Source organism: Podarcis filfolensis (genome assembly GCF_964270895.1).
Source record: "Podarcis filfolensis genome assembly, chromosome: 8".
Classification (NCBI taxonomy): Eukaryota; Metazoa; Chordata; class Lepidosauria; order Squamata; family Lacertidae; genus Podarcis; species Podarcis filfolensis.
In genome coordinates, this window is record NC_139611.1 from 83,933,210 (window position 1) to 83,959,345 (window position 26,136).

The 26,136-nt window shown below is 51.3% G+C and overlaps 1 protein-coding gene across 2 annotated transcripts in view; it reads right to left on the bottom strand.

Annotated features, from left to right (window-relative positions):
- ACTN4 (actinin alpha 4) overlaps nt 1-26,136 on the bottom strand; it is a 134,519-nt gene that overhangs the window by 7,403 nt on the left and 100,980 nt on the right. For both annotated transcript variants that reach the window (XM_083626941.1, XM_083626942.1), the window contains exons 9-18: nt 24,601-24,693; nt 23,299-23,529; nt 20,623-20,770; nt 10,779-10,929; nt 7,295-7,403; nt 7,044-7,184; nt 5,085-5,267; nt 4,789-4,923; nt 2,271-2,450; nt 710-856 (exon numbers count right to left, since the gene is read on the bottom strand). In XM_083626941.1, coding sequence (XP_083483067.1) covers nt 710-856; nt 2,271-2,450; nt 4,789-4,923; nt 5,085-5,267; nt 7,044-7,184; nt 7,295-7,403; nt 10,779-10,929; nt 20,623-20,770; nt 23,299-23,529; nt 24,601-24,693 — 1,518 coding nt within the window. The remainder of the gene's footprint in view (nt 1-709; nt 857-2,270; nt 2,451-4,788; nt 4,924-5,084; nt 5,268-7,043; nt 7,185-7,294; nt 7,404-10,778; nt 10,930-20,622; nt 20,771-23,298; nt 23,530-24,600; nt 24,694-26,136) is intronic.

The following is a 26,136-nucleotide window of genomic DNA, read 5'->3' on the forward strand; positions in this document are numbered from 1 at the left end:
TCAGCGAGCCTGGGGTGTGGGTGTGTGTCTTGTCGCCCAGGACCTCGAGACACACCACCCAGGCTTGCGCCCCGGGGGAGGCCACTTTGGTGCTACTAATGCAGTGGTTTGACTTCACCTCTGGAAGCAAACTCCTTTGTCTCTCAAGACAGTCACATGCCAACTGTCCAGTTTCCTCTGGACACAAACTGAACAGGTCTGATTTGCGCGGCTGGAAGCTTGTGCGCCAAACCGTCCGACCCTTTTAAAAAAATTCTGCAAGAGTAATAAAGCAGGGTCACCCCAAGAGCTGGCAGCCTCTGTCTCAGCCAGGCCTACCTCACAGGGTTGGTGGTGATAAAATACAAGGAGGGGACTGCAACTACCCTGAGCCCTTTCAAAGAAGGGGTGGAATAAAAATATAAATCATGAAGAACGAGCATGGCCTGGAAATTAAGGTAAACAAAAGCGCTCATGGCAGCGCTACAAGGCTGAGCTCAGAGGACCCTCCAACTGGTGCCAGCCTCTCTGGCATTTTTCAATCTGAGGAACGAACCCTTTTCTGTGGGCAGAAGTTTCCTCTCTTTCATTCTTTTTTTAGTGATCAGAGGCAGGAAAGTCACACACACACACACAAACAGACACACAGAGGGCAGACTCTTCCGCATCCAAAAATGACTTTCTGGCTGCTCCACGGCGAGGCCCCAGCCCTGCGCCAAACTCAGGTTACCTTATCGAAGTGGTTGAAGGAGGCCCGGAACTCCTGCATCTGCTCCTGGCTGATCCCCTTGGCGTCCCGGGTCAAGATTTGGTTCTCCACCTCGTTGCTGGTCCGGGCTGTGGTGGTGAGGAGTTGTTCCCACCCGACACGGATATGCTGGGAACGGAGAGTTCGGGGCGGGAGGGGAAGAGGCAAGGCTGAATAACTCACTCGCTTCGGTGTCCTGCCTTCTTGAAGACTGAATCCGCACCTGGGGCCTATCAGGGGCTAAGATCTGGTAGAGGGCAGAGGGTTATCCCAGCCCCAGCATCAAGGGTTGCTTTGTAAAGAACTAGGCAGAAACCCCTGAATCAAAGCCTTCCCCATTCAGCAAAAGGGCCTAGGAAGACGAGCCCGGCTGGTGTAAGCCCGAAACCCTAAAACCAGCAGCCAGCCCTGGAAACTCTCCCTGGGCTTGAGACGCTGCCTTCCTATATGTTTCCAAATGGCTTCGACTGAAGTACTTTATCATTGTTGTCTGTGCCATTTATTCTTTGAATAATAATAATAATAATAATAATAATAAAATTTTATTTATATCCCGCCCTCCCCAGCCAAAGCCGGGCTCAGAGTGGCTAACAACAATAAAAGTAACACAGCATTCTAAAATCAATTCATTTTAAAATCAATTCAAAAATCAAATTAATGGCAACCACTGGGCTAGAGTTCTGTGAGGATTACCAAAGGAGGGGGTCAGGCTGTGCCTTGGCCAAAGGCCTGGTGGAACAGCTCTGTCTTGCAGGCCCTGTGGAAAGATGTCAAGTCCCACAGGGCCCTAGTCTCTTGTGACAGAGCGTTCCACCAGATCGGGGCCACAGCTGAAAAAGCCCTGGCTCTGGCTGAGGCCAGCCTAACCTCCCTGTGGCCTGGGACCTCCAAGATGTTTTTGTTTGAAGACCATAAGGTCCTCCGTGGGACATACCAGGAGAGGCGGTCCTGTAGGTACGAGGGTCCTAGGCCGTATAGGGCTTTAAAGGTTAAAACCAGCACTTTAAACCTGATCCTGTACTCCACCGGGAGCCAGTGCAGCTGGTATAGCACCGGGTGAATGTGATCCCATGGCGAGGACCCCGTAAGGAGTCTCGCCGTGGCATTCTGCACCCGCTGGAGTTTCTGGGTCAGCCCCACGTAAAGCGAGTTACTTCTTTGAAAAAAGCAGCTACAGTGGTAGCTCGGTTCTCGAACGTAAATCTGTTCCGGAAGACCGTTCAAGTTCCGAATCGTTCGAAAACCGAGGCACAAAGGGCTGTCTGCAGATTCAGTTGAGAAAATAGAAAAGCATGCAGTGGAAGCTGTTTGACTTCCATGGCGCGTTCGAAGACGGAAGCATCTGCTTCCGGGTTTTCGTTGCGTTTGGGTTCCGAAACTTTCGTCAACGGAGACGTTCCAAGGACCGAGGTACCACTGTATCAGTTTTGCGAGGCCTGTTCCACGACTCCCATTTCCCCAGCATGCAAACTGCCAGAAAAAACCCCTCAGAGTGGCCGGTTGTCTGGCTAGCTGGCCGAGAGGGTCCCCAGGCTGCCCTCACCTCCATAGTGAAGTTGGTGTGCTTGTTGTCGAAGATGAGCGCCTCTTGGATGAGCTGGTGCTGCTGCTCCAAGATGTCAATGTTGGGCTTGTAATCCACGATGCTCTGCTCATACAGCTTCAGGTGGTCCAGCTGGTCCTCCAGGGTCCCGTTCATCTCGATGGAGATGCGCCCGATCTCCTGGCAGAGGGGGGAGAGAAGAAGGTGGAGCCGTGTCAGGGCAAACAGGCTGGGCAAGCAGAGATCCTGCCCAGAACTAGTTTGACCCCCTGGCTTTTAGACCTGCCCCTAATTCAAGCACTGGGCATAGCTAGCACTATACCGTAAGTCTGCTACACCAGCCCAAAAGGCTCTCAGAGCAGCAGAGAGCATGGTGAGAGACGGGCGATTCCTGGCTCACACGTTTCACTGTTGGCTCTTACGCTGTACCGATGCTCCAGAGCTCCAGCTTTTTCCACCTGCCTTGCCCCACCCTCCAGAACCTGAGAGCCTTTCCCAGACCGTGACTATGGGAACAGTAAAAGCAGCTGGGAAGAGAGGAGGAGTTCAGGGATATTTTCAAAAAACATTTTCGTCATCTGTGTGCCCTTGTTTCTCAATTTGATGCTGGTTTCGTGTTATTTTATGCATTGTGTCCTGCCGTTATTTTTATTGATAAAGAAATTGGAGTTCTTGTTGGAAATACACTAAAAAGGATATACCAAGAGCTCAGGCCACAAGTTTCAATATAAGGAATAATTCCTACTCGAGAGTTGAAAAGAAAAACGTGTATATTCTGCTAAGAATAACAATTTGAAGCTGATAGTAAATTTAAACACAACGTGTAAGTACGATAGTTTTAAGTAAATTTAAACACAACGTGTAAGTACGATAGTTTTAAGGTAAAACGTTTAAGTACAGGAATAATGTAGTTTCAAATATGCAGTGATATAGTATAGAGGTACATGAAATACCAGTACACAACAGTTATTTTGTACAAGTCTCAATGGCAGTCAAAAGGAGTCCATATTATATAGAATCAGAATAAGGAATAAAGAATCAAATATAAGACAATTATCTCACCCCCTAATGGAAAACGCTCAGAGAAACGCAAGAAAACTTGGGAGCATTCCATTATCTAAGGTGAGAAAACACTCTTTTGATGTCCGTTTTTCACAAACAATTTGACTGGAAATAATAACTCTTGTAAATCCTTATCTCTAGACGCATGTCAAAAAAGAAACATAAAAGAATTAAATGATACAGACTTCCAACAGATTTATAGTCCTCTAAAAACCGAGGTATGGAACCAAATATCATGATATGTGTTAATACACTTTAGAATTTATATACTTTATTATATTTATGATCTATGGTATTGAAGAACCTGATTTATTTTGACATATTATTTGATATTACCAGCTGAAGAAGGCGTTTACTCCGAAACAGGGCCCTGTCCTGGTTTATTTTTATTGATTACAGCTTAGTAATTCTTTATTCTAACTGATAAGTGTAAATTGTTTAATTATTATTTAAATTAACTGTTTACTGTTATATTCTAATAGACTAATGAATATTGCTTTATTCAAGTTGTTTATTTTTAACTTATGCTTCAATCAATCAATCAATCTTTATTGTGGTCCAGAGACCCAACAAATCGTTACAAAGCAATGCACAATTCAGGTAGCCTACCTCCAGGTTTCAAGATGGCATCGTTAGTGGTAGCAGCGACTTGAGCTCCGCATCAGTTGTGCGGTTTTTATTATTTTTATCAGTATTTTATTAGTTTTATCAGCCGCGGTATTTTATCTCTATCATTTGGCAGCTTTTCCTCAACTATTATATTCACAAAGCTTGAGTTAAAAGTCTTAGAGAAAGTCTTGGAAAGTCTCGGAGAAAGCCTTAATTAGCTCCAGCTCAACTAAACCTACCAACTACTTCTCAGCAGGAGTGGAGATTAAACACCCTATCGTGGGAGGACACTGAGCTTCCTGATTTACAGCAGAAATTAGTAGCGTCTGTATCTCCGGGAAATGTCTAGGAAAAAGAAGCGACCGACCTCATCCCCGCAAGTGAGCCCACAGCAGAAAAGCAAGCAGAGTAAAATGGACGATTTTGTAACAGCACAGAATTCAGAACCTACCACATCAAATAGAGCTCATTCCCAGGTAGGTGGGGACGCTTTAATGGGTGGAGATCACCCAGGGGAGAACGCTGAGATGAGCACTCATGAACTATCCCATGAACTACTATCTGAGGGGGCACCGCTCTATGCGGAAATACTAGCGGACCACTGTCTGCTGACTTATGCTTTTATTATGAGTTTTTAAAGAATTGGATAAGATAGCTATTAGGCGTGTGATCTTTGCTGTCTATCTTGCAGGCTCGTAAACTGCCTTGTGTTTACAAGAAAGGCGGTATACGAATTGATAGTGAAAATGAAACGAAACGGAAATCTCTCCTCTCTGCACCTCCCCAAATTCTCCTGTGGGGCAAACGGGGAGCAGCAAGCGGGCAGCAGCGGGCAGAGCCCCCTCACCTCCATTTTGGTCTGGATCCAAGGCCCCACAATGTTGGCCTGGCTAGCAAACTGCCGGCGCAGATGTTCATTGGACTGCTGCTTGCTCTGCTCGTCTTGCAGGGCGTGGTCCCTCTTTGGCACCAGCTGCTGGACCTGATCCAACGGAAACAAAAAAGAGTTGGGTCATCAGCCCCCCAAGTCTTCCACCAGCCGAACTGGCCGTGGGCCACTTCAGCTGGCCGGCTTCTCTCGCCCCCCATCTCCCTCCAGGACTCTGCCTGGATTCGTGACACCATCCGGACATCTCCACGCACCCTTTCCCACTTGGAGTTGATGATCTGCGGAGTGACCGAAGTGTACGGGTTGTTCCCGGAGAGTTTTATGTTGTTGTAGTCTGCAATCTTCTGCGCTTCGCTCTGGATACCCAGGATGGCCTCACGCTCCTTGTCCGCGTCGGGAAGGGTGGACTTGAACTGATCGTGGGCTGCAATCAATCCCTGGGAGGAAAAGGGGTTTGTTAGTTGCGATTCGTGCCTTGCAGGGCATTGGACTAGTTCAAGCCTGTCAAGTTCTGTTTGGCTTTTAAAGCCATGTGAAAGCAGCTTCATGTACAGTGGGACCTCGGGTTAAGTACTTAATTCGTTCCGGGGGTCCATTCTTAACCTGAAACTGTTCTTACACTGGAGAGCCAGTGTGGTGTAGTGGTTAAGAGCGGTAGTCTCATAATCTGGGGAACCGGGTTCGCGTCTCCGCTCCTCCACGTGCAGCTGCTGGGTGACCTTGGGCCAGTCACACTTCTCTGAAGTCTCTCAGCCTCACTCACCTCACAGAGTGTTTGTTGTGGTGGAGGAAGGGAAAAGGAGATGGTTAGCCGCTTTGAGACTCCTTCGGGGAGTGAAAGGCGGGATATCAAATCCAAACTCTTCTTCTTCTTATCCAGAAGCACCACTTTAGCTAATGGGGCCTCCCGCTGCTGCTGCACGATTTCTGTTCTCATCCTGAAGCAAAGTTCTTAACCCGAGGTACTATTTCTGGGTTAGCGGAGTCTGTAACCTGAAGTGTATGTAACCTGAAGCGTGTGTAACCCGAGGTACCACTGTACAGGCATATGAACCTGTCTTATACCAAGTCAGGATGCAGGAAGCTGCCTTAAGGTGATGGGTCCTCCAAGCCTCAGGTGATCTTCCCCAGTCCTGGGGACCCAAGATTCTCTGAACTGGGGTCATGGAGCAGTTGGACTGAGGAGTGGTGGGAGGAACCAGTTGGGAAAGAAGGAAGGAGGTCAGAGCCTGGGGAGGGGTGGTGGGACGACGACAAGTGGTCAGAGGGAGAAGACCAGGAAGAGGAGGTGTCAGAGCCCAAAGGGGTGACAGGGCTTAGTGAGCAGGGAGAGTCTGTGGCAAAAAAGAAGTTCAGAATCAAGAGGCTGGAGAGGAGGGAGGCCAAGAGGCCGAGGTGAGTCTGGCTGGTGTGTCCTCTTGCTGCTGTGACAAGCTCCCCTTCTCCCAGAACCAGGAGAGGTGTGAAAAGGGCGGAGGAGAGGTTGGCTGCATGTAGGCACAGTAGACAGCATCTTAAAAAGCAGAGACATCACCTTGCCAACAAAGGTCCGTATAGTTAAAGCTATGGTTTTCCCAGTAGTGATGAACGGAAGTGAGAGCTGGACCATAAAGAAGGCTGATGGCCGAAGAATTGATGCTTTTGAATTCTGGTGCTGGAGGAGACCCTTGAGAGTCCCATGGACTGCAAGAAGATCAAACCTCTCCATTCTGAAGGAAATCAGCCCTGAGTGCTCACGGGAAGGACAGATCCTGAAGCGGAGGCTCCAAGACTTTGGCTACCTCATGAGAAGAGAAGACTCCCTGGAAAAGACCCTGATGTTGGGAAAGATGGAGGGCACAAGGAGAAGGGGACGACAGAGGACGAGATGGTGGGACAGTGTTCTCGAAGGTACCAGCATGAGTTTGACCAAACTGCGGGAGGCAGTGGAAGACAGAAGTGCCTGGCGTGCTCTGGTCCAGGGGGTCACGAAGAGTCGGACACGACTAAACGACTAAACAACAACAACAAGAGGCACAGTCTCCAATTGCTTGGGGAAAAGCCCTGGTGAGAGGCAGGGCCTTTCAGTCTCGGCAACTGATTTTCACGCAGTCAACAAAGCCTGCGGGGATCGTGTTTTGCTAACAAGGAGTTAGCTCTCTCTTTGATGACTGACTGGCACATTCCTGGGGCAACTGAATTGTGCCCGGTGACCTTCCACCCCCTCCTCCTACCTCAATCTCCTCGATGGTGTGGACGATGAACATGTCCTGCAGGTCTTCCATGGCGCTCTCCATCCAGTTGTTGAAGGGCGCTGCCCGCTTGGCATATTCCAGGTGGAGCTGGTCAATGGTCTCCAGCTGCTTCTCTGTTTTCTGTGCAGGAGAGAAATGGGTCAGGTGATCGGGTCACATGACACAGTGCCGACTCTCCCCTGCGCCCCTGGCTGAAGGTCAAGGCAAGCTGCAGGAGCATCCCTGCTCACCTCCAAGGCTTCCCTCCGTGTGTGGGTCAAGGATCCTAGCGAGTCCCACTGGTCACAGATCTTCTGGCACCGGGTGTTGACACTGGGCGAGTCGTAGTAGTCCAACTCGCTGTGGGGCAGAGAGAAAGGGGGCATTATTTGGGGCCAGGCCAGTGGGGCTAAGCTCTCTTCCCCCTACGGCCTTCATACAACCACAATGGGCCAAACACCTTGGGAGAAAAGAGGAAGGAGAAATGATATTCTTAAGGCTCTCTGTTGTTGCAGAGGTCGTGATCTCTGCTTAGAGCACACCTGTGGTCTTTTAATTATTGCAACAAATAGCTCTGTTAGCAGACCATGAGACTCTCAATCTCAGGGTTCTGGGTTCGAGTCTCACGTTGGGTTGGACTAGATGACCGTCAGGGTCCCTTCCAACTCCACGATTATAGTGGGCTAATGCCTAGAGCAGCCTTTGCCAACCGGGTGCCCTTCAGATGTTTTAGATAACAGCCCTGTGCTGGCTGAGGATGATGGGAGTTGTAGTCAAAAACACCCAGAGGAGGGTTAGTGAAGGTTGGCCTAGAGCAGTGATGGCCAAACTTGGCCGTCCAGCTGTTTTTGGACTACAACTCCCATCACCCCTAACTAACAGGACCAGTGGTCAGGGATGATGGGAATTGTAGTCCAAAAACAGCTGGACGGCCAAGTTTGGCCATCACTGGCCTAGAGAGATTCCTGTCTGAGGGCAGGAAGCTGGGTGATAACCATCTGGTCCAAGGAGTTATGCGGTGCTGAGATCACTCCCTCCTGCAGATCTGACTTCTGCACGTTCTTCTGCATGCAACAGTGAGGGCTAGAATCACAGCTGCAGCTGTGGTTTGCCAGCTATCTCAACTTTAAGCCAAGCGCACTCACACACAATCGTGCAAAGTATTCAGAACGGATCCCGATCACAACCAGAGGTACAGCTGTACTGCCATGAGCCGGGCTGGGGAGGCGGATATGCAGGAAAGCAGCAACTGGGTGCGAGAGACGCCATGCATCTATTTCCTCCCTGAGCCCGGCTGCTGCGCAACCAACACAGTGGCAGCTCTCGGGCACCAGAGGGTGCTGTTCCCCCCTTTCAAGGCTCTCTGCCCACCAGGCGGACGGGTTGGGAGCTCTCCCCCAAAGTCTCTGGGGTGCGGGGTGGCCTGGCTTGGCAAGCCCAGCGCCCAGCCCCAACAGCGGCACGTTCCCAGCCAACACCTCACTCCGGCCCGAATGCAAAGTTTTTAGCAGAGCTCCTCTGGAAGGCTGCGTGTAGCTACACGTTTGGGATGGAGAAAGAAAAGCCGGGAGGCTTGCCAAGCGAAATACCTTGGGAGGGGGCCAGCGGAGCCACAGCAACAAGACATGCGGGGATAACAGGGTGCCTGGCTTCAGGCAGAACACCCCTAACCTCAGATCCGTGTCTAACTCATGACGAGGGGGTGGGAGAGAAGGGTATTTATTGCCTAGCGACTCCCGAAGCAACAGATGCAGGGTGAAAAGGCTTCGGCGGCCTTCAAATGGCGCTTTCGCTATTTCAAGGGTTTTTTGTGTGTGTGTTTTTTGCAAGAGAGGCGTTTGTATGTGTGTTCTCTCCCCCACGAAGCCATGCCGCAGGGCCACACACATCCATGTTTCCAAGTTCCCTGCCATTCCCAGCCACGGGAATAAGAGCCGCTATTCATGCCTCTCGCCTGTGTGTGTACTAATTGTGCGCGAGTTTATCCGAGTTGGGGGGACGGGACAGGGAGAAGGGGTTGGGGGGGAGGAGGAAGAAGTTTGCAGCAAACTCTTACAATAAGCACATTCTGGTGTGACACAAAGGGAGGAGAGGAGGAGAACAATAGGGGCACTGTGTATCTCGTGTGTGTGTGTGTGTGTGTGTGCGCGCGCAAGTGGAAGAGAACACTCTTTTAGGAACTCTTTCCAAAAGTAGAGGTGATCCCAGCCATTTCTGTGAAGGAGCCAAAGACGCATTGGAAAGGGATTCTCAGTGACAAACGGAAAGGGGCGGTGAGGTTGCTATTTTGGACCTGCCAAAAATACCACACAGTGTCTCTTTGTCGGCCCCCTTGCTGCAAGACGGTTCAAGTCACACACACACACACACAAGTGGGCCTGGGCGGTGCGATGGAATGGCGGCTGGGAAGCTTTCTAAAGGGCCCGGAGGCTGCTGATGTTTTCTTTACACAGGATGCAGGAAAATCTTACGGCATAAATGTGCGTGTGCGCGCACACACACACACAGCCCAGAGTGACCGAAATTGGGATTTTTACTGTCTGGGCTCGAGGGGGCCAGAGGACTGGCTCAGGAGGAAGCCACAAGTGTCCTGGCTTAAGAGGAGCTGTCTGCTAGTTTCAGCAAGGAGGCTGCTCCAAGCGTCGTGGTTTCATTCAGCTTTGGGTTCCCAGATGTGGGTGGATGTCAACTCCCATCGTCCTTGGTCTCTGATCTAAGATGGCTGTGGATGATGGGAGTTGTAGTCCACCGATGCAGAACCACAGAGTTGGAAAGGACCCCAAGTGTCATCTAGTCGAACCCCCTGCAATGCGGGAAATGAGGCTAAAGAATCCCTGACAGATGTCCGTCCAAACTCTTGTGTAATAAACCTCCAATGAAGGGCAGTGCCATCTTCCAAAGTGGTCCGTTCCACTGCTGGACAGCTCTTAGCGCCAGGAAGTTCTTCCTGGCCTGGGGCCTGAGTCTGAAGAACACCTGCCCTAGAACTGTATTTTTAATACTGTATTTTATGCTGCTTTTACAATTACCGTATTTTTTGCTCTATAAGACGCACTTCCCCCTCCTAAAAAGTAAGAGGAAATGTGTGTGCATCTTATGGAGCGAATGCAGGCTGCGCAGCTTTCGCTGAAGCCAGGAGAGCAAGAGGGATCGGTGCACACCAATCCCTCTTGCTCTCCTGGCTTCGCTTCGCTGGAGAGGCGCTGTGCAGCTTTCCCTCTCTGTGCAGCGCCCCTTCAGTGAAGCAGGAGGAGAAACGGAGCCCCTTCCATTTCTCCTCCTGCTTCGCTGAAGGGGCGCTGCGCAGAGAGGAAGAGAGAATTTTTTTCCTTGTTCTCCTCCTCTAAAACTAGGTGCGTCTTATGGTCCGGTGCGTCTTATAGAGCGAAAAATACGGTGGGTGTTTTAAATTTGTTGTTAGCCGCCCTTAGCCTGGTTTTTGAACTGGGAAGGGCAGGGTATAAATAAAATTTTATTTAACTGGCTGGAATTCAAGGCCAAGTTCAGAACAGAAGAACCTGGCGGGTGGACCAGGCCAAGGGCCCATTCAGCCCAGTATTCCTGTTCTCACAGTGGCCGAACAGATGCCTCAATGGGAAGAAGCCCACAAGCCGGTCATGGATGCGACGGTGCCCCAGTCGCAATATTATGTGTGCTCATGGGCACAGCCTGGGTGGAGGTGCCCCCAGAAAGAGAGCTGCTTTTGCCGGGGGGGACGTCTGGGGAACAGCGTACTTGAGCTCCTGCGCGATGGCCGCTATCTGCTCCACACGATCCTGGTGAGCCGCCAGATCGCTCTCAAAAGCCTCGTGCTTCCGGATCAGGGCCTTGATATCCGACAGGGTGGCCGTCTCATAGTCCTTCTGCCGCAGCATGGTCTCTTTACCTGGGGTTGTTGGGAGAGAAGATGGAAGGGACTGGTCAAAAGCTGTCGAGGAGCCTGCCCCCCCCCCAATCGCAAGACAATAAAAAAGTATTAAGATAAATTCAACAGTGTAAATAAGTTTTGATGGATGCAACAATGGATTACTGAATGGTTTAGTTCAGGTAAAATATGCAGGGATGTATGGTATGTAAAGGGACGCGGGTGGCGCTGTGGGTTAAACCACAGAGCCTAGGACTTGTCGATCAGAAGGTCGGCGGTTTGAATCCCCGCGACGGGGTGAGCTCCCGTTGCTCAGTCCCTGCTCCTGCCAACCTAGCAGTTTGAAAGCACGTCAAAGTGCAAGTAAATAAGTAGGTACCACTCTGGCGGGAAGGTAAACGCCGTTTCCGTGCATTGCTCTGGTTCTCCAGAAGCGGCTTAGTCATGCTGGCCGCATGATCCGGAAGCTGTATGGCGGCTCCCTCAGCCAATAAAGCGAGATGAGTGCCGCAACCCCAGAGTCGGCCATGACTGGACCTAATGGTCAGGGGTCCCTTTAACTTTACCTATGGCCTATGTGGCTAACCCCCCCCAAGATGTACTAAGTCCCTTCGGAATAGAGCCCCATCCGACTCAAAGCTTTGTCTCCAGGATTATTATGTCCCCTGGGCACCAGCTCGCCAGGTCCTCCTCAGGACACTGGAGCCAGAGATTGGCTTGCTTAGCCACGGAAAACCCAGAAAGTGAGGAAGGGGTAGAACTTCACCCAAACTGCCCTGATGTGACGCAGCTGGGTGGAACCCCCTCTGGGTAATGTAACGTTAGGGGTGTGGCGCTGGATGGGTGTCGGCCTCTCCCACCCTAACTTGGCCTCCCCCCACCCCTGGCCCCTACCCTTGTATCCCACCCAAATCTTTCCGCTCTGACAGAAGGATTCTGCAACTGGAGGCACGGGGAGACCTCCCTGTAGGATCACATGCAAAGCCCCCGAGGGAGGGAGGAGGAGTGACCTCCTTGGGGCGCAAGCTTGGGCAGTGTGCATGGAGATCTTGGGCAGCCCAGAAGACAAGACCTCTTTTTTGGCCTTGCTGATGTGGTGCAAAAGAAAGCAGAGCAAGACGTTTGGCACCAGCTTGGCTGGAAGGCGGCGTACAAGGTGCCATCCAACCGCCTAAGGGACTCCGCTCTGGATTTGTGTAGTTTACTCCTTTTCCTCTCCCGGCGATATTACGCATGGCAGCGGAGGTTAAGGGGTCAGAGTATCACTCGAGATTAATAGCGCCCCCTGCTGTCCTGTCCTGGTCAGGGCAGGGGTTCGGTGTCTGGAGGGGTGGGTGGGTCTTGCTTTCCGGACATGGCTGGTGCTTCAAGGATCCCCCCACACTTGTCAGTGGCGCAGGCCAGCTCTGGGAATCCCCAAGGTATCCTCTCTTTGGGATGACATCACCGATCCCTCATTGGCTGAAGGGAATTCAGTGCTTGCCTCCACACCTGGAGGGGGACACAGGTGGTTTTTCAAGCCCTTGTGGCGCACAAGTTTGGTGGGGGGAGATGGGGTGAGGTACAGAGGGGGAGATCTCCGTTCTAAAAGCAAAGTCTCTCTGCCTCGGCTGCTTGCACTCAGCCAACTCAGAAAACTGTCCCGTTCCCCCGCTGCCCCATCATCTCTCCACCACAACTCCCAGTTTGTCTGGATTTCTGTCTGGCTGGCAGCCAAGGGAGAATTTTCAAAGCTAAGCATGTCCCGGGGAACAGCTGACTGAAACAGAAGAGCGCTTTTCAAAAAAAACTCAAGCCGCTTTTCCGCTCCCGACTCAAATAGCTTTCGAATTAGCGCAGAGGGCTCCGGCTAACGTTGCCAGGTGGAGAGCAGAGGCAGCTTTTGCCTCGGCCCCCAGGCCGGGGCTGGGAAAAGGAAGCCCAAACCAGAGGGATGAGCCGAGAGGAAGCAGGAGCCCGAGGAAAAGGCTCCGAAGCTCAGGAATGTCAGCGGCTCGCAGTTCTCTCGTTTCCTGCGCAGCCGGAGGAAGCCCAGAGCCGGCTTCCTGTGTCTGGGACCCTCTTCGAGAGGGTGGGAGGAGCAGGCGGGAGTTTCAGGGTGCTGTGGGCAAGGGAGCCCCAGATTCCGCCTTGGTAGCATCAATGAGAATGTGGGCTGATGGTCCTGGTGCCTTTAAAAACTTTTGAGTTGAAAGCAAGGCTCTGTAATAAACAAAAATCTGCCCTTATTCCCTTATGGTGCACACAAGAGCCCTCATAGAGTCCTTTGTAGGTTCTCCATCGGTTGGAGAAATTAACAGAGGCCAACCACAGAATATTGAGAAGTAAAGCAGTTGGTAAGCCTGATCTTTATTGAATCTGTTGCAACAGGGTGCTCCCCTCACACGCAGGAAAGGAGGAGGACCCTGAACCAAGGTGTGCCCGCCCTTATATAGACATTTCAAATTGCCCGCCCTGGAGTCGAAGACCACCCCCAGAAACATCATACCTACATCACAGAAAGGGCGGTCAACAACAGAAATCTGAGTGCATTGTTTACCTCCTGTCTGGCAGGTTACCTATTAATGGCCACTTGTTTGGATACCCTGGGGAGCCTGGCTGGTCTTTTGTAATGATAAATACTTAGTTCCTGAGCCAGGTCACAGGCTCACCCTATTCATACACAGACATACCCTTAAGACAGAATTTGTGAAGGAAAAGACAATGAGGAGGCTTTTCCATTTTCCTTTGCAGAGAAAACATTTGGTCAGTCTGGGAGCCAAAATGGTTTCATGGTTGTTTTCCTGTGCTGCTTTATTTATTTATGTACCTGTTTGCTTGGTACATTTATTATATATATAAGACCTTAATTTTTTTTAATTTCAGCCCCCACCAGGGGTTTGAGCTAAGGATGTAGAGGCATACCCACACCCACCCACACCCTGAGGCCTGGGGGCTGCATTTTGCGAGTGCAGCCAAAAAGTTTATTTAGAAATGTCCGCCCTCCAGTTCTTTCTCTCTTGACAAATTTATATTGGAGGTGATGCTGAATTTAACTGCAAATCGTTTCTTACAATGTGCATCAACCATGGAATGAATGTTTGCTTATTTCCTTTTTGTCCTTGATTTCTATTGATTACTTGTGTTACTCCGTTTTAAAAGCAATAAAGCGTTTTAAGAAAATAAATAAAAATTTACATCCCTTTTCCTCCAAGGAACTTAAGGTGGCGTACGTGGTGGTTCTCCTCCTTTCTCCATTTCATCCTCAAAACAAACCCTGGGAGGTAAGCGAGGCTGAGAGGCTGTGACTGGCCTGAGGTCGCCCACGGCGAGTTTTGCAGCCGAGGGGAGATTCGAACTCTCGTCTCTTGGGACCTCTCAGGAGGAGGAACACGAGGCTCCTGGGCCCTACCTCACAGGGTTGTTTTGCAGATAAAAGGGGGGGGGGGCAAGCACAGCCGCACACGTCACCTTGAGCTCCTTGGGAGAAACTGCGGGATGGAAACGTAATAAAATAGATCAATTCATAATAAGTGCAAAGGGACACGGGTGGCGCTGTGGGTTAAACCACAGAGCCTAGGACTTGCCGATCAGAAGGTCGGCGGTTCGAATCCCCGTGACGGGGTGAGCTCCCGTTGCTTGATCCCTGCTCCTGCCAACCAAGCAGTTCGAAAGCACGTCAAAGTGCAAGTAGATGAATAGGTACTGCTCCAGCGGGAAGGTAAACGGCGTTTCCGTGCGCTGCTCTGGTTCGCCAGAAGCGGCTTAGTCATGCTGGCCACATGACCCGGAAGCTGTACGCTGGCTCCCTCGGCCAATAAAGCGAGATGAGCGCCGCAACCCCAGAGTCGGCCACGACTGGACCTAACGGTCAGGGGTCCCTTTACCTTTAATAAGTGCAAAAGAGAACCAAGCACAGCTAGAACTGCCTCAGGAGATCGCACGTCAACTGGCTGAGAAACAGAGTTTTGGTTACCTTCCTTTTCTGCCTGCGGCTGCCTAGGTGGGACTCTTTGGCGTTTCTTAGCACCAAATGAGTTCCTTCTTCCAGTTTCTCCCCTCCCCACATCACCACCAAGGAGCAGTCTGGGGCCACACTGGGCCTCCTATAGCAACTGACTGCCCACTTTGATGGATGAAGCCAAGTTGTTGGGGGGGGGGAGGGAGGAGGTTGGATGGGGGGGTCGGGGGGCTCCTCCCCTTTGCTGAAAGGAGAAAGGAATTTGCCATGTGATTGACCAAGCCCAACAGGAAGCTGCAGGGAGGCTGATAACACTTCCACCCTTCCCAGGATCGGCTAAGAATAGGGCGGGAAACAAAAGGACTGCAGCCAGAACCCAAGAAGATAAACAACTGATCTTGGGCTTTCAGGAGACGTAGCAGAGCTCTCTGGGCCTGCAGGCTCCTCCTCCTTGGAAGGGTGTAGTACCTTCTTAAACAAAACACGCACACAAAAGGCTGGGCAACTCCTACTGGAGTCAGGCTGGCACTGCAAAGTGTTAGGTATGATGCCAAGTCCAGTCTGGTATGGTTTGCCGGTGTGATAGGAATTTTGAGGTCTTAGATACATGTTAAATGTTCATAAGTGTCCCAACTAAGCACGTACATAGATTGGCACAGGAAGACCGACCTGAAACTACCGTATTTTTCGCTCTATAACACGCACCTGACCATAACACGCACATAGTTTTTAGAGGAGGAAAACAAGAAAAAAAATATTCTAAACGAAACAGTGGATGTATGATTTTTGTGGTTCATGCTGTGGCCACAGACATGTGATCTGACGGTGAGTTTGGGGTAGCCCAATGCAAAAATCCTGTGGATCCATGTGGATCCATGCTTTCTAACCACGTTTTTGCACCACTGCGGCCCCAGGCAACAGTGGGTGCGTGATTTTTTTGGTGCAAGCTGTAGCCATGGATATGCTATGTGATCTGATGGTGAATTTGGGGTGACCCAGTGCAAAAATCCTGAGGATCCATGTGGATCCGTGCTTTGTAACCACGTTTTAAGTGGGGAGGGAAGGAAAAGCACTCAAGGGACAAGGAACACGCGTGGGGTGGGTGGAGAAGGATACTGTTAATAATGCAGAAGAGGGGTATAAGAGGAGAAGGCTCCTCTCCTCTCCCGCTTTGCTCCTTTAAAGCAAGCAGGCTCTCTGTCCCTCTCTCCTCCCCACTCAGTGGCTCTTCTCCCGCTTTGCTGTTTCAAAGCGAGCCACGGAGGAGGGAAGGAAGGGGAACCATGGATCTTCTGCTCACGACTGCAGCAGATCCCCCCGTCATCCGTAGGCATTCGCTCCATAACATGGACAGACATTTCCCCTTACTTTCTAGGAGGAAAAAAGTGAGTGTTATCGTGCAAAAAATACGGTATTTTTGATTCCCAAATTGAAATGTTTTCTCTGCAAGGTCAAAGGAAAACAGAAAAGCCTCCGCATTGTCTTTTCCTTCACAAATCCTGTCTTAAGGGCACATTTAAGATATGAATAGGGGGTGTGCCTGTGACCTGGCCCAGGAACTAAGTATTTATCATTACAAAAGACTGGCCAGGCTCCCCAGGCAATCCAATCAAGTGACCTTCAAACAGGTAACCTGGCAGACAGGAGGTAATCAAGTCACTCAGATTTCTGCTGTAGACTGCCTTTTCTGTGATGTAGGTCTGATGTATCTGGGGGGTGGTCTTAGGTTACACCCCTTCTGTGATGTATGTATGATGTATGGAGGGGTGGTCTTGAGCTCCAGGGCAGGGAATTTAAACTGTCTATATATGGCCTTGCGCGCCATTGTTCTGGCATCCTCCTCCCTCCTGCGTGTGGTGAGTGAGGACCCTGTTGTAACAGATCAGTAAAGATCAGGCTTACCAGCCGCTTTGCTTCTCAATATTCTCTGGTTGGCCTCTGTTATTTTCTCCTACCAATAGGGATCCTACGTAAGGACTCTAGATGGGCTCTTGGATACCCCATAAAGGGAAAAGGGAAAATTTTGTTTACAACAGAGGGACAGGCCCGGGTTTACAGAAGCCGTCCCAGTTTCTGATTTGATTCCAGAATGTCCCGCTTTTCCTTAGGAAGTTCCTTCTTTTCAACGAGAAATGTTGAAGGGTATGGGTTTGACATGGCCAGCAATGCTTTTCCAAGTTACCAGGCGGAGAGGCAGAAAGAGGGGCAAGGAGTAGATACTGGCCAACTACCCAAACAAAAACTAAGATTCTCAGGTAGCCCAAGCACTGTGTAGGTCAGTCATTGTTATTCCCTGCCTGGCATTATTTCACAGAATCCCAGAACTGCAGAGCTGGAAGTGCAGGAAACCTTGGAAGGAAGCCACCAAATCCTCTTAGGTTTCATCATACGCAGGCAAGAAGGGAAAGCGCAGTGTAGTCAGAAAACACACCCTGGACTTTAAGGAGGCTGGTTTCAAAAAGCCCAAAGGAACTACTGGGCGAAAGTCCCAAGGTCAGAAATACTCCAAGAGGAGTCCAAGATGGATGGGAGCTTCTTAAAGGCAAAAATACTGAAGGCACAAAGGCAGACCAACAAGAAATATAGGTGGGAGGAACCTGAAAAAACTGGTGCGGCTGCAGAGGAAGAAGAAAAATATTTGTAACCTGTCTTGCGAGCCCGAGTTCATTCTGAGCTTCGGCCCGCCTGACCTTCTCCCTGCGACTGTTGACTACTCGTGTGTATTCTTCCTTTGCGATTTCCCCTTTCTTGTTTCTTAAATGTGCCCTTCTTAAATCTCAGCTCATCTGTAAGCTCCTTCTGTAGCTACCTTGATTCGTGCGATGGCAAGATGGATTTTATTACCTTTAATTAATTAATTTTATTGGTTGCTCTTTTCCCATGGCAACTCAGAGAGACTTATAATATTTTAAGCAAAGCAAATAAACATATACATACATTAAAACCAACATAAGCACCCCGTTGCATTAAACCATGCCATTGCCAAAAAAAAAGAGGCCACAGATAAGTTAAAAGTAGAAGCCCTGGTTAAAAAGTAATGTTTTTGCCTTGCCTGGCGCCTACAGATATGCAATGAAGGTGTCAGAAGAGCCTCCCTGGGTAGAGCAAATAGGGAGCCACCACTGAGAAGGCCCAATCTCGTCTTGCTGCCCTCCAGACTTCTTGTGGAGGACACACATGAAGAAGCGCCTCAGATGATGGTGGCAGGGTCTGGGTTGGTTTGTACGGGTCCTAAGCAGTTTAAGGCTTTAAAGTTCCAAAACCTGCAAAAACTGAGCCTGCAAACTAATTGGTAGCCTGTGAAGTCAGGCCAGGATTGATATCATGTGCCCAGACCGTCTTGCACCGGTGAGCTATATATATATGTATCTCAGCATATGCATACCCCAATGCTCTAAAAGCAGCTATTTAACAACAGCTACTCCCCCTGAATTCCCTCCAGGCATGAAAAATAAAATAGGACATGTCATGTTGGATCTGAGTCAACACTGGCCTAACCCAGCGCTCTGTCTCCGGCAGCAGTTAGCCAAGCGTTCCCTGGGGAATCTCAGGAGGAGGACGAGAAGAGTCTCCATCTCCCTCCTCTTGTTTCCCTTTTTTTCTAATAAAAGCTGTCCTTGCAGGCGGCCGCCACCCCTGTGGCAATGAGTTCTTTAGGCTTCACAGGCACCTGGTTAGAAGAAGACGCTCTCTGCATTTCGCGTTCAGTCTATGTGACAAGGTCACGCGTGGAGAAGGGCACAGTGGCTCCCAGGAAGCCCCTCAAGCTATTTTGCGAGCCGCCTTGCGGGGAGAGCCGGGTGCGAATGTGATCCCATTCAGCAGCCTGGGTTAAGGGGGGTACGTATGCAGTGGGAGAGCTCAGAAAACCCAGGCTGTGTTGCCGAGTTGCTGGCACTCAGAAAACACCACCAGGCTAGGGGATAAATGTTTGGCTCTGGATAAGGCAAGTTTCATTGGTTCATTGGCTCCCCCCCCCCCAACCAAAGAAAAACCAGACGGCCACTCAGCTCCCTTTTCTTCTTTCAATTATTTCTGTCGCTCCCAAAACCCACGGAAAAGCAGAAACAGATCGCTTCTGCGCAGCTGTAAGCGCCCCCTGCCCCCCTCCACACACTTGCGCAAGCTAAACTATGTTTCCACCCCCCCAACCCGGCAATGTTCTTTCCCCCAACCCTATGAGAACAACATTCCACCCGGCACATTCCTTCCAGAAGGGGGGATTATGGCATTTCTCTACGGGGCGAGACCCGCAGCTGCCATGTTGGAAGGTTCGGCCCTCGCGCCTTGACATCTGGCCAGACTGGAAGAGGCCGGAGGCTAGGCGTTTAATAAAAAGGCAGCGGTACACCCCCCCCCCCCGGGAAGCCGACCTCCCTCCTGGAAGAGGGGAGGCGTCTCTGGGCTACCTCCAAAAACACATGGCCACCAGCACCGTCACGGGGGGGCACTTGGGTAGAATGTAGCGGAAGGGGGCATCGCGGGACTCCACTAGTTCACTCCATGCCTTTGACCTGCAGGATTTGAACTCCATGCAGTATCTGTGTGAGTGCCTGGAGGCGGTTGGAGGATGGATGGCGGCTAACAGATTGAGATTGAATCCTGACAAGACAGAAGTACTGTTTTTGGGGGACAGGAGGTGGGCGGGTGTGGAAGACTCCCTGGTCCTGAATGGGGTAACTGTGCCCCTGAAGGATCAGGTGCGCAGCCTGGGAGTCATTCTGGACTCACAGCTGTCCATGGAGGCGCAGGTCAAATCTGTGTCCTGGGCGGCTGTCTCCCAGCTCCATCTGGTACGCAGGCTGAGACCCTGTCTGCTTGCGGACTGTCTCGCCAGAGTGGTGCAAGCTCTGGTTATCTCCCGCTTGGACTACTGCAATGCGCTCTACGTGGGGCTACCTTTGAAGGTGACCCGGAAACTGCAATTAATCCAGAATGCGTCAGCTAGACTGGTGACCGGGAGCGGCCGCCGAGACCATATAACAACGGCCTTGAAAGACCTACATTGGCTCCCAGTACGTTTCCGAGCACAATTCAAAGTGTTGGTGCTGACCTTTAAAGCCCTAATCAGCCTCCGCCCAGTATACCTGAAGGAGCGTCTCCACCCCCATCGTTCTGCCCGGACACTGAGGTCCAGCACTGAGGGCCTTCTGGCGGTTCCCTCACTGCGAGAAGCCAAGTTACAGGGAACCAGGCAGAGGGCCTTCTCGGTGGTGGCGCCCTCCCTGTGGAACGCCCTCCCACCAGATGTCAAAGAGAACAACAGCTACCAGACTTTTAGAGGACATCTGAAGGCAGCCCCGTTTAGGGAAGCTTTTAAAGTTTGATGTATTACAGTATTTTAATATTTTTTTGGAAGCCGCCCAGAGTGGCTGGGGAAGCCCAGCCAGATGGGCAGGGTATAAATAATAAATTATTATTATTATTATTATTATTATTATTATTATTATTATTATTATTATTATTATTATTATATCTGTCCTGCGTGTGTTTTTTTAAAGAGTTATTCCCTTTGTGCTTTGGATCTTCCTGCCTATTGACATTAGGTGGGCTCCATTGCTGTACCTGGACAGCAGTAGCGGGAAAGGCTGGCTGTTGCTAGTCGCAGATGTTGGGTGTGTTATTTGTGTGTCCTACGTGCACGGGAAAAAGCTGTGTTTTGCATCCAGAGAAGGCCCCAGGTTCAGGTTCCTGACCCTGCCAGTCATCGCAGACGACAGACGAGCCAGCTGCCTCGCTTGGCACAAGGCAGCATCCTGCATCCTTAAGCTCACCTTCGGTCCAGCTTTCATGGATCGACGCCTTCTGCCTGAACTTCTCAGCCAAGTGGTCCAGCCTCTCCATCCTTCGGATCTCATTCAGCAGCCACTCTTCGTAGCCTTTCTCCGCCTGCTCCAAGTGCTGCCAGCCATTATTGATGTCCTGGGGAGGTTTTTGGAGGGGAGAGGGGAACGTTCAGCATTGTAACATGGCTGCACTTCCATCCCATGTCTCAGCTCGGGCTAACACTCTCCCCAGGTGGTTGTAGACCACGGTCAGCAAACTTTTTCAGCAGGGGGGCGGTCCACTGTCCTTCAGACCTTGTGGGGGGCCAGACTATATATATATTTTTTGGGGGGGAAACGATGCATGAGCCCCAGTGGCTGCTTACCAGTGTCTTGCAAGTGGCAGGGGCTGGTGGCAGCAGCGGTGGCGGGACGATGAGCGGCGTGCAAAAGGGCTCCAGAGAGGAGCTGCTTAAAATGGCGGCCGCTCGAGCGCTGCTGCTGCTGGCACCAACAAAGCCCACCCCCCTTCCTCCTCTAGGCAGGGCGGGGAGAAGCCAGGAGGAGGGAGTGAGGAGGAGCCGCCGCCGCCGCGTGAGGGAGAGGGAAAGAACGTGCGCACTGGTGACCCACGCGGCAATTCCCGGACTGTCCGCAGGCCGGATCCAGAAGGCAATTGGGCCTGATCCAGCCCGTGGACCTTAGTTTGCCTACCCATGCTGCAGACCAGGTACGTCCAACAGGTAGATCTACTGGTAGATCACTGGACGTCTGTGGTAGATCACTGTCTCCCTCCAAAGAAGCTCAACAAGTTTGGTTCCCCGTTTTTGCCCTGCACCCCAAAACGGGGCTTTCCTCCTCTCTAAAAAGAGCTCAACAACTTTGACCTGAACCCTGAAAAAGGGGGTTGATCACTGCCAGTCTTTAACTCTGTGAGTAGATTGCAGTCTCTTGGGAGTTGGCCACCCCTGCTGTAGACACATCTAAGGACTTAAGAACATAGGAAGAGTCTTCCGGATCAGGCCAATGGACCACCCAGTTCAGCATCCTCCTCTCAACAGCGGCCAACCAGATGGCTGTGGGAGACCACTCCCCACCTGTGGCTCCTAGCTATTGATCTTGAGAAGCATCGCTGCTTCCGACAGCCCTCTCCTCCACGAATCTGCCTAATCCTCTTTTAAAGCCATCCAAGCTGGTGGTCATCACTGCCTCCTTTAAATATGCACAGCACAAACAAGTCTTTTCTGTTATCTGTTCTGAATCACCTGCTTTTTTAAAGACGACATTACAGAACTTACTTTCCACAATGTGTTTCTTTTATATATACAGTCGCACCTTGGTTCTCAAACGCCTTGTGAATCGAACGTTTTGGCTCCTGAACGCCGCACACCCGGAAGTGAGTGTTTCGGTTTGCGAACGTTCTTTGGAACCCAAACGTCCAACGGGGCTTTTGCGGCTTCCGATTGGCTGCAGGAAGCTCCTGCAGCCAATCGGAAACTGCGCCTTGGTTTTCGAACGCTTTCGGAAGTCGAACGGACTTCTGGAACGGATTCCGTTCGAGAACCAAGGTACGACTGTATATATAAGCCCCCCCAGCAAACAAGAAGTGAAACACAGCAAGACAAACTCATCATTTCCGCTTAATAGCTTCTAATAGCATTTCTGAAATTGTTCTAATTGCCTTCGTTGCAAACCCATTGGGATTGACTAGGGAACGGAAGGCAGGTGAGTTGGGCAAGAGATGCAGTCTGAGCATCACCTCCTCTTAGGACTTCTGCCTGTCCTATCTGGGGGTCTGCTGGGCTCTCGCTTAATCTTGCAGGCACACACGCTCGTAAACATAGGGAAAGGGGCTGTATGTAACTACTGGATGACCACCCCCTGGTGCCTTCTGGCTGTTTTGCACTCCCAGCCGGCTGGGCCCGATGGAGCCTGGAAGAGCTGGAGGGCAGCAGGTTAGGGAAAATGCTGCTCTGCCGTTTAGAGACACTGGAAGAGGAACCTGACTGCACATGCCATTGAGTTCTTGTTGATTCCGTAATTCCTTGTCACAGCAACCTTAACGACTTGGAAGATAGGCCAGTGTCCGCATATTGCAGATTAAAGTGAAGCAAGGATGGGGGAAACACCCAGTGATTCTGGCTCTATGGGTCATTTGCAGCCAAATTGAGATTTGACATTAACTCCAACCCAATTGCTCTGTTGGGACGCGGGTGGCGCTGTGGGTTAAACCACAGAGCCTAGGACTTGCCAATCAGAAGGTCGGCGGTTCGAATCCCCGCGACGGGGTGAGCTCCCGTTGCTCGGTCCCTGCTCCTGCCAACCTAGCAGTTTGAAAGCACGTCAAAGTGCAAGTACATAAATAGGTACCACTTTGGCGGGAAGGGAAACGGCATTTCCGTGCGCTGCTCTGGTTCGCCAGAAGCGGCTTAGTCATGCTGGCCACATGACCCGGAAGCTGTACGCCGGCTCCCTCGGCCAATAAAGCGAGATGAGCGCCGCAACCCCAGAGTTGGCCATGACTGGACCTAATGGTCAGGGGTCCCTTTACCTTTAATTGCTCTGTTGGCCCAAAGCTGAACCAATTCTGACTCTGGAGGCACAGGGCACCCACCCAACACCACCTGGAGCTCCACTCTGCCACCCTATCGGCCCCCTTCTGCTTTTTTAAGCGGGCACACTCACCGAGACCATCTTCCCCTCGGAGGGCATGAAGGCCGGCCGGTTGCTTAGCCGCAGCTTGGTCTGCAAGGTGTTGAAGTTGATCTCCAGCTGGCACTTCTCCTGCACCTTGGGGGGCTTGTGAACCCGCCGGTAGTCACGGAAATCCTCCAGCTTCTGCTGCATCTCCTGGATGGTCTTCTGCGGGACGCGGTTCTCCAGCCAGGGGATGGTGCGCTGAATCCACTCCAGCAGCTGAGGATGGGATTGGCAGGGTGGAGGAGAGAGGCGGAGGTCAACGACAGCGAGGGCAACAGCCCCAGGGATATAGTGGCTCCTCCCCACCACCCTACGCAAAGCCCAGGGACCACCTGCGACAAGCCCAGTTCCTGCACTCTGCTCTGCCAGTTACGGCAACCAGAATTCCATTTATGGTGGCCCAAGTGGGACAAAACTGCTCCACGAAACAGCTCTCACATAAGAACATTAAGGACAGCTGAGTGGCAAATCACAGGCCAGCATCCTGTTCTCACTGTGACCAGCCACATAATAATAATAATAATAATAATAATAATAATAATAATAATAATAATAATAGTAATAATAATTTTATTTATACCCTGCCCTCTCCGGCCGAAGCCAGGCTCAGGGCAGCTAACACCAGTAAAATTACAATGGGTAACATAATAATAGGGTGGGGGGACACCCAATTTAAAACATAATAGTGTTGGGGGACACCCAATTTAAAATACAGGGTAAAATGCAATTTAAAAAGCAGCCTCATTTTAAAAGTAGCCCATAGATCAAAACCATAAGGGGAGGGAAACATAAGGGTCAGACTGAGTCAAACCAAAGGCCAGGCGGAACAGCTCTGTCTTGCAGGCCCTGCGGAAAGACGTCAAGTCCCGCAGGGCCCTGGTCTCTTGTGACAGAGCGTTCCGCCAAGTCGGGGGCCAGTACTGAAAAGGCCCTGGCCCTAGTTGAGACCAATCTAACCACCTTGCGACTTGGGACCTCCAAGGTGTTGTCATTTGTGGACCTTAAGGTCCTCCGCGGGGCATACCAGGAGAGGCGGTCCCCTAGGTACATGGGAAACCCTGCAGGAAACCTTGAAGCAGGGCCAGAGCATGACCGGTCTCCCCAGCCAGTGGTTTCCAGCATGGCTGGAGCCTATGACCCTGGAGGCACAGCACAGCCATCACGGCTGGCAGCCGTCGGCAGCCTTATCCGCCCCCCATCTGGATGCCACAATCTTTAGGGAGGTCTGGCAGCCTCGGTGCTCGCCCCATGGGACTCGCAAAGGGAAGGGGTCCTGTCCGCACTCACGTCAGAAGCCAGCTTCTCGTAGTCTTCCATCAGGTGCTCATTCTCCTGGTTCACGGCCAACACTTTGCAAATCCGGTTTGCAGCCGTCTCAGCCTGCGGGGGGGTTTTGGGGGGATGGGGGGAGAGGAGGGAAAACCAACATGGAGGAAATGGTGATACGAGAAACAAGCTGGCAAATCAAACACATGAAAACGGCAGCAGCGACAGAACGGCCTGGAGCCGGGGCACAGCGTGGAAAGGAGGTGGCGAGACAGAACAGCCCCGCAGAGCCCACCGGGTGCAGCCGCAGGCAGACAGAGCGTGGTTTCGAAGGGAAGCCAAGGTGGGTGGAGAGACTCTCGTGGCGTACCCAAGCATCGCCTGGAGGTGCACAGGTCTCGTCCCCATTCATAACCCACCCTTCCGTAACCCCCAGGATAACAACTTACTGTATTTTTCGCTCTATAGGACACACCATTTCCCCTCCAAAAATTAAGCGGAAATGTTTGTGCATCCTATGGAGCGAATGCAGGCTCCTTGACTTCAGCGATAGCAATGTGAAGCGTCCGAAGCGCAGAAGGAGGCGCTCCCTCCGCACTCCGGAGGCTTCGCGTTGCTTCCGCTGAAGCCTGGGGAGCGAGAGGGGTCGGTGCGCACCGACCCCTCTTGCTTTCCAGGCTTCAGGGATAGCCGCCTGAAGCCTTCGGAGCGCAGTGTGAGTTCCTGCTGCACTCCGGAGGCTTCGGGTGCCTTTTGCAAGACTCTCCCGGCTTCAGCAGAGAGGGAGAGCTGCGCAGCGCCCCTTCAGCGAAGTGGGAGGAGAAATGGAAGGGGCTCCGTTTCTCCTGCCGCTTCGCTGAAGGGGCGCTGAGCAGAGAGGGGGAGATTATTTTTTTCTTGTTCTCCCCCTCTAAAACAAGGTGCGTCCTATGGTCGGGTGCGTCCTATAGAGCGAAAAATACGGTATTTATGGACAAGGCAGCTAACACTCTAGCCCTGCAGCTACTGGTGCAAGTTACGAGTTAGGCCTGAGGTTTGCAGACCCGTCAGACTTCTGCGCTTTTGAGTACAGTTGAAGTTCCTATGGAAAAGGGGTGACCCAGCCAACCTCCCTTGGAGCTAAGCGCAAGCGTGCTCTTCCGTTGCATTCCGCACTCCGCAGATGATGGTCGCCCGGTTTGGATGTACGCATCTCAGCGTGCCAAACCAAGCCAAGCCATGTCCTTCCCTTCTCTGTTCCCTGTGCGTAGCAACGACAGCGCATCCTGAGCTAATTAGCTATGGTCTCCCATTAAGTCTCAGCCGAAAAAATATATAAAAAATAATGATTGGAATACGGAGGGGATGGTTTGAACTTGGTTCCAATCTGGGTAACCATGGTTTCCTGATTCAGGATGAATGGGGAAACCATGGTTAAATTAACCAGGGGAAGCAGCAAATTGCAGTGGAGGGAGGGAGGGAAGGAGGGGAGAAAGGACAGAGCACATGGGTGCAAGGGACACACGTACTTCAGCTTAATAAGCCAAGAGAGGTACGTCTGAACCAGATCATCACGTT